At 29.5% G+C, this 8,332-nt stretch overlaps 1 protein-coding gene across 1 annotated transcript; it reads left to right on the top strand.

The window, feature by feature from the left end:
- Nucleotides 2,971-5,593, top strand: LOC107626730. Its single transcript, XM_016329631.1, has 3 exons — nt 2,971-3,394; nt 3,546-3,859; nt 5,429-5,593. The coding sequence occupies exons 1-3, from the start codon at nt 2,971-2,973 to the stop codon at nt 5,591-5,593; spliced, it is 903 nt and encodes a 300-aa protein (XP_016185117.1).

Raw genomic sequence — 8,332 nt, 5'->3', positions numbered from 1 at the left:
ACCCTCTTTTACATAACACTTAATTCTCATGCATGATTGTCATCACAATTTTTTTCTTTTTAATACCTATGGTTAAAAAATAAATCAAAAGTTTTCTCAACCTGTTTTTCATATGAGTTGCGTGAAAAAAAAGTCAAGTACAAAAATTTTATACTCAAGTGAAAGTCACTAAACAATAAAATTAGTCATTTTAAATTAAATATTTTAGTTATTATGTTAATATATAATTAAATTTTTGTGTAAAATATAATGATAGTATACATTAAAGTATTAAATATTTGAATCCATTATATGCATATTCTTCCTTTTGGGTGAATATAAATCTGTTAGTTAATACTTAATACTTAATATTTTAGAATTAAATCATATTTTTAATTTATTTAGTTATTTTTGTTGAAAGAAATATTTTATATAAATTTTATTTGTTTATTTAGTTGGACCTTATTGGTACTGTGTGTAGAAAGTGAATAATAAAATATTTTGCTTTGTGAAAAAAATAGGGAACAACTATGCATACTTCTGTAAATAAGGATCTGATATCTGTATTCGAATCATTGATATCGGAGGGAGCTGTGCATGTTTTTACATACTTTAGAGTTAGCAATAACTGTGGATTGTACCGCACAACATCACATCATTTTTTATTATTTTTTCAAAAAAGAACTACTGTCTTATCCTCTTTCTGTGATGCAATACCGTTATATGGTATTAAGTTGGTCCCTTTTAGAAAAATTATAGGATACTCTCCTCAACATCCTTTTCTGGTTGGTAAGTGTATGATTTATGGCAAGTACATAAGTTAATTTTTCTTTTGTTTTTATGACAAAATATCACTAAGACGGGTGATTTGTGCACAATCTTCTGTTTGATATTTATTTTAGACGTTGCTAGAGTTATGACTGGTGTAGAGGGTGAGAAGAAATATGTGAAGGATGGCAAACTTATTGACATGTTGGTCATTCATATTGAGAATGACGGGTGCATTTTTTCGATGCCCTTACTCAGCACTTAATATGTTTATACTCATTTGTCTTTTTCAATTTTCAGATGTTTGCACTATAGAGTTTCAAAAGAGAGGACTTCCGCATGCACATATCATTTAATTCATGAGTATCGAGTTCAAGCCACAAACACCAGATGACATAGACAAACATATAACAGCTAAGATTCCTGATGAAAATGAAAGGCCAAATCTACATGGAGCTGTTCAAAATTACATGGTACATGGTCCATGTGGTCCGTACAACAAGAATTCACCTTGCATGAAGAATGGATCCTGTTCAAAGTTTTATCCCAAAGAGTTTAGACAGCGAGCACTCATTGATGAAGCCGGGTTTCCCAAATATAGGCGTACTCATAACGGTCGAACAGTGAAGAAAAGGGAATGTGTACTAGACAATAAGTTCATTATTGCTTATAATCCAGAACTGTTGCTCAAGTTTGGGTGTCACATAAATGTGGAATACACATGCCAAACAAGTTCTATTAAGTATCTGTTTAAGTATGTACATAAGGGCAATGACCACATAACAACTACCCTATACAACGCTGATGATCCGTCAGAAGCCACACAAGTTGTTGACAAAATTAGGAATTACTACGATTGTAGGTACATTTCGGCATGTGAGGCAGTCTGGTTTATTTGGATACAAAATCCAATAGAAAAAACCATTTGTGATTAGACTTCCATTCTATTTGGAGGATGAGCAACCTGTGGTTTATGGTGAAACTTCTAATGTGAATGATATCATTGAAAGAGCAATATCTCAAGTCCATGTTTTTGGGATAGATGGCGGCGAACATGTCATATCCCTATGCTCGAAGTCTGACTTATGCTGAGTTTCCAACCAAGTTTGTTTGGAAGGACTATGCTTCAAAGTGGTTTCCTCGAAAGCAAGGCTTCGCAATTGGAAGGTTGACTCATGTACCTGCAGGTAATGACGAGTTTATATTCAATTTTGATCTTATTTATTTGATGATTTAAATTTAAAATCTTAACAGCATGTACCCCACGCCCATTTTATTCGATTTATCTACACTAGAAAACAAATGTTCAAATAACTTTCAGCAGTTATAATCTGCAAATTACACAATTTTAGAATTGTTCTATATTTTTTAGAAAAATTAATCTTATGCGGATGTGTAGCTACATAATAATTGAAATCATGTAGCCTAAGCCATTTAGCAATTTAAAAGTGGGATTTTAAACAAGTTTTTTGCAGCAAATACCGAAGAATATTACCAACGACTTCTCTTGAATACTCAAAGAGGATGTATGAATTTTTGAGATATAAGAACAGTAGGAGGAACAATTTATGCTACGTATAGGGATGCATGCTTCGTCTTTGGACTCTTGCAAGATGACAGAGAATTCATGGATGCAATTAAGGAAGCAAGCTCGTGGGCCTCGGGATCATATGTTAGAAGGTTATTTGTCATTCTATTAACATCCAACAATATCTCAAGACCAGATCATGTCTGGGATAGATGTTGGCATGAACTCTCAGATGATATTTTGTATCGACAAAGAATCGTGATGAACATAAGGAGTGAGTTTTTATAATTGCAATTATAAAAGTTCTTCATTATTGATCATTTTTAGTTTGATTAACTTTTTACAGTATCGTATAATATGCAGAGTTAACCATATCAGATGATGAGATTAATCAGTTGTGCTTAATGGATATAGACAAGATCTTACATTCCTATGGTAAAACCTTGAAAGACTATCCTCCTATGCCTTTAGCAATTGAATTTGATAGTTCTTTGTTAACCGAAAGGGTTATCAGGGAAGAGCTACACTTTAACAGGGATGATTTAAAGAAAAATGTCTCAAACATGTTAGCCATCGCAACACCTGAGCAGAAATATGTATTCGATAAAATTGTTACAGCTGTGTATTGTGATGAAGGGTTTTTTTTCTTTGTGTATGGTTATGGGGGTACTAGAAAAACATTTCTCTAGAACCTTATGTCTGTTGAGATTCGCTCAAGGGGTGATATTATGTTAAACATTGCTTCAAGTGGTATTGCATCTTTACTTCTTTCCAATGGAAGAACGGCACACTCAAGGTTCAAAATACTGCTGAATATAACTGAGAATTCTGTATGTAACATCAAACCTGGTTCTCCTCAAGCAATGCTGCTGTTGAAAGCCAAACTTATAATTTGGGATAGGGCTCCAATGGTTAGTAGGTACTGCTATGAAGTGCTTGATAAATGTTTAGGTGATATCATGAGGTTTTCTCCAACATATAACAAAGATTTGCCCTTTGGAAGAAAAGTGGTTGTACTAGGTGGAGACTTTAGACATTCTTTCTGTCATTTCACGAGGATCGAGACAAGATATTGTTCATTCAACCGTGAATTCATCTTACCTTTAGAAGTTTTGTCAGGTACTCAAACTAACAAAAAATATGAGACTTTCTGTAGGGACGATTGCTTCAGATGAAGATGAGACAGAGCAATTTGGTGAGTGGTTATTGAAAGTTTGTGATGGTCTAATATGTGACAATATGGATGGTGAATCTGAGATATGTCTTCCAGGAGATATTGTTATTCCTTATTCGGACCAGGCATTTGATGAGTTGGTTCATTTTTCTTATCCAAATATTTTTGATAACATGTCCACAAAGGATTTTTTCAAAGCAAGAACTATACTAGCTCCCACACTGGACATCGTTGAAGAGGTCAACAACCATCTGATGGCTATCATTCCTGGAGGAAAAAAATTATATCTTGGTTCGGATTCGATTTGTATGGATGAAGGGAATATGGAGAGTCAACTAGATCTCTATGGTCCTGAATTACTGAATAGCATAAATTGCTCTGGTTTGCCTCCACATAAATTAATACTCAAGGTTGGTAATCCGGTGATGTTACTGAAAAATATTGACCAATCCAAATGGTCTTTGTAATGGTATAAGGCTACAAGTTAGGAAGCTTGGAAATCATGTCATAGAATGTGAAGTCTTAACAGATAACAATGTTGGTCATATTGCTTTGACTCCAAGAATGAATATGATACCAACAAATAAAACCGTCCCAGTTAGATTCCAACGAAGACAGTTTCCCATAATAGTATCGTTTGCCATGACAATTAATAAGTCTCATGGATAAACTTTATCTCATATTAGATTGTACTTGTCCAAACCAGTTTTTACACATGGCCAACTATATGTGGCACTTTCAAGAGTTAAGAGTAAGAGAGATTTAAAAGTTTTACTTATAAATCACGTAGGAATGTCTACAAATTTAACCATCAATGTTATTTATAGAAAAGTCTTTGAAAAAATAATATTCTAATATAAATATTTTAATTTTATTTTAAATTCTGTATCAATGTATAATTATTTTACTTAAAAAAATGTAAAATAATTATTATTCACTATTTTTAAGTTAAACTTTGATTTTGATAATAATTTTATAAATTTCTTAACATAATAATTATTTTGTGTTTTTTTTAAAGTATCCAAACATATAATTTTTTGTTTACTTTTATAAATTTTTCCGTGCTAAGCACGGGTTCATACACTAGTATGTATTAATATTTGAATTATAGTAGCTAGCTTAAAATAAAGCATTATTATATTGTAGTAGCAGTGGCGATGTTTATTGTTTTATAGCAAAACTCAAAAAACAAGTCTCAAAGCGTAATAAAGAATAATTATTTTAACATTAAAAAATCAACTAGATCTCTGACATATATATGCTTTATTTGGAAGTATTTGATTTGCTTTTCAAATAAATGGAAATAAACTGGATTAAATAAGTAACAAAAATTTGAATTTCATTTTGTATATGTAATAATTTATTGGCTAATAATTAACTCTTAAATAAAATTTTAAATTTGTGATGAATTAATCATCATTGATCTGTTGGATTAGAAAATATTATGGACAACAAAAAAAATTATCTGCTTATATATGTCTAAAGTATAACCAAATTAGATTAATTTAATGATAAATTTACTTGTCTGTTTTAGTAAGTGTCAAGAGTTCAAATTCACTTTGTACATGCAGCCAGGAACGGATTTATTCATAGGTGAGTGGAGATAGATGCTTCCAGTAGAATTTGACAAATTACTAAAAAGCACTAAGTAAAAAAAAAAGTGTCCCCACTCCCAAAAACAATTTGACTCCATCCCCAAAATTGAAATCCCAAAAATAATCTGACCCTACCCTAAACCCCACTCCCAAATACAATTTGATCCCACCCCAAAATTGAAATTCCTAAGTCCGTAACACCCTTCTCTTTTTCCCCTTTCTCAATTTTGTCTCTACCTCCTTCTCCCTCTCGCGTAACTGATGCGCAGCTCACCGCGTAAGCTGTTGATTTGTTGCTGGCTCGCTGTCTTCTGATTTATCCTATTTGCTTGCTCTTTGTTTCTACGTTTACTGTCTCCTGCTAACTCGTTGTTGGTTGTCTAGTTTATTGCTGGCTCGTCGCTGACTTGTTGCTCCGTCATCGTCTCTCACGATCTCGCACTCTCGCCACTCCGTCTGTCCGGCTGTCTCACCACTCTGTTGTCTATATCGCTCTCTGTCTCTGCGTCAGTGATTCTCTTGCGGTCTCATTTCTCCACTCTCCAGTAAGAATTGATTTTATTAATTTAGAAATAAGAATTTAATACTGTTTAAAATTTGAATAATTGATGTGAATTCGGATATTGATGTGAAACTGTGAATTTGAATATTTGATGTTATTGAATAATTGGATTATTGGATATTTATGTTTGTGTATATTAATGTATAATTGAATTAAGATATTGCATTTTGTTATTGAAAATTAATTGAATTTTACAATAAATCTCTTTATTGGAATTGAGAATTATTTTTATAGTGAATCTCATTATTGGAAGATGCTATAAGATGAGGAATAATGATAATGTTGTGGGGTAGTTATTTTTAAGATTGGGTGGTTTGCAACATCTATATTTTTTGAGACTTTTTATTACTATATATATTCTTAATTTGATGTTATATTGTATTTTTTTTATTCTTTGGTTTATGTTTTGTATTTATAATTTTATATTATACTTTTAAATTTGTATGGAATTATAAATTATTTTTATTAATTAATTAACTTAGGTTTATAAATTTATTCTTTTAGTAATGGAGAAATATTTTAAAAGAACATGGTCTTAGAGATTGGATCCCAAAATAATTCATCGACCTCTTCTAACAAAAGGAGGCTTTTAGAAAGAGAGACATTTGATTGTATTGACAATAAAAAATTATTCAATCTTTTTAAAATATGAAACCTAGAAGAATGAAATTTTAAATTATTTGTTATTATTTTAAATTATTATTTTATTGTTTTAATTTGTTGGGTAAATAATTCAAAAAGTAATCATATTTTATAATATCATAGATTCATAGTATAATTATAAAAATTATTATTATACTATATATTTTGCCTTCACTAATAAAATTTTTTAGATCCGCTACTGCATGCAGCAGCCTATTTACCAGCAATAAATTTGTAAATAGAGCTTCGATCTATGATAAATTAGTCTTTTGTCTGCTGAATTAGGAGATATATACCGTAGGAAATTCGAATCCATCTAGTGCATGCATCAATCCATTGACTAATAGCAAATCTTTAAATGAAATTCTGATTCGTGACGGATTAGTTTTTATCCTACCAAATAGAGAGATATCATGAGAATATATATATACTGTTTAGCTTAAAGAATAAATTTTAGGGTTTTATAATAAAAGATTTGTTGAAAAAGTAAATTGAAGATATATACTATAACTAAGGAGGACCACTCTTTGTTAAAGTGAAAGACTCGTGCTAAATTTAGGATTAATTTAAGCTAATAGCCTACCAACCATGCATGTTGATGTAGTTAATTAAATTTTATTAATGGTCTAAATTGTGCTTTAACGTTGGTGTAAAAGTTAAAGAAAAGTATCAGATGCTAAACAGGCAAAGCAATTGCATGAGTGTTCTTCGTTAACATAATAAATTATTCATTAATATATGTATGAATAATTAAGGATAACCACATTCATAGAACCATTCACATATTGCATTTCTCATCAGTATTTTCCCCCTTTTGTTAAATAAAAATAAAGAAGTAAAAATTGTAGATGTAATGCTCTACATATTATTATATTTCTCAAGTAACTAGTAGCATGTGAAATGGGTTAATAGTTAAATTAGTTTTTAAAAAATAAGATATTTTTTAAATTTATTGTTAAAATTTTTTTTTAATTAAATTAATTTTCAAAAATTATATATTAATCATATTTGTTTTTCAGTCATTCTATTAACAATTTTTTTTAAAGATTGATATTATAAAACATTAACTGATAATGTATAAATACTTGATATATCTAATTGGATCTTGACTAAATATATTTATGAAAATTTATTATTTTAGTTATTTTTTTCAATTACAAAAATTATATTCCTAATATGACCTAGTGACTAAATTGATAGATTTTCGTAAACATATTTAGTCAACCTCTAATTGAACATGTTACGTGTCATGCATGTATGCTATTAGTTAATATTTCACATCATCAATCGTTGACAAAAATTATAAATAAAATAACTAAAGGACAAATATAATTAATTTGTAATTTTCTAAGGATCAATTTAATTAAAAAAATATTTTAAAGATAAATTTAAATCATATATATATAAAATATAGATTATATACCCAAAATTAAAATAATATGATGGATAGATTAAACACATATCAAACCATTTAAATATTATCTTCTTCTTTTGTAATCCTTTTAGTTTTCATTTTACTTGCCGACACAACATCAGACAAATTGGGAAGAGTAGGGTTCAGAGTAATAATTCATATTTAAATGCACCATAACATGTCACACTTTGGAGAATATATGATCTAATTTACATTTTAAAATGCAAATTGTATGCGGTTACCTAGATTTAGTATAAGAAAAAGTTTTAAAAATTAATATTGCACAGCCACAATATTTAATATAAAAAGATTCAAATTTCTTAAACAACATACAATATTTGAAACTCAATTAGAAGAAATATCTAAAATTTAAATTCAACAAAAACTGATTTTTAGTAAATTTTTTATACTAAATTTATTTGATAACCTGTTATAATATTAACTGAAATGGACTATTATAGTATTATTTTTCTTTATAATGCAATCACTTTATTTCCTAAAATAATAATATACAGTAGTGTCAAACAAATACTAATATAAGAAAGACTGTGTCGGAAAAGAAAATCCCCTCAAATTGGCTTAGGAAATTCTTTGTTTAGTGATGACAATTGAGGTGGTGCAATAAAAGATGCTGTTATATATCCTAACTAATTATTATTAGTTTAATATT

Source organism: Arachis ipaensis, chromosome B02 (assembly GCF_000816755.2).
Source record: "Arachis ipaensis cultivar K30076 chromosome B02, Araip1.1, whole genome shotgun sequence".
NCBI classification, from domain to species: domain Eukaryota; kingdom Viridiplantae; phylum Streptophyta; class Magnoliopsida; order Fabales; family Fabaceae; genus Arachis; species Arachis ipaensis.
Note: the sequence above shows the minus strand (reverse complement) of the source record. Positions and strands in the feature narration are given on the sequence as shown.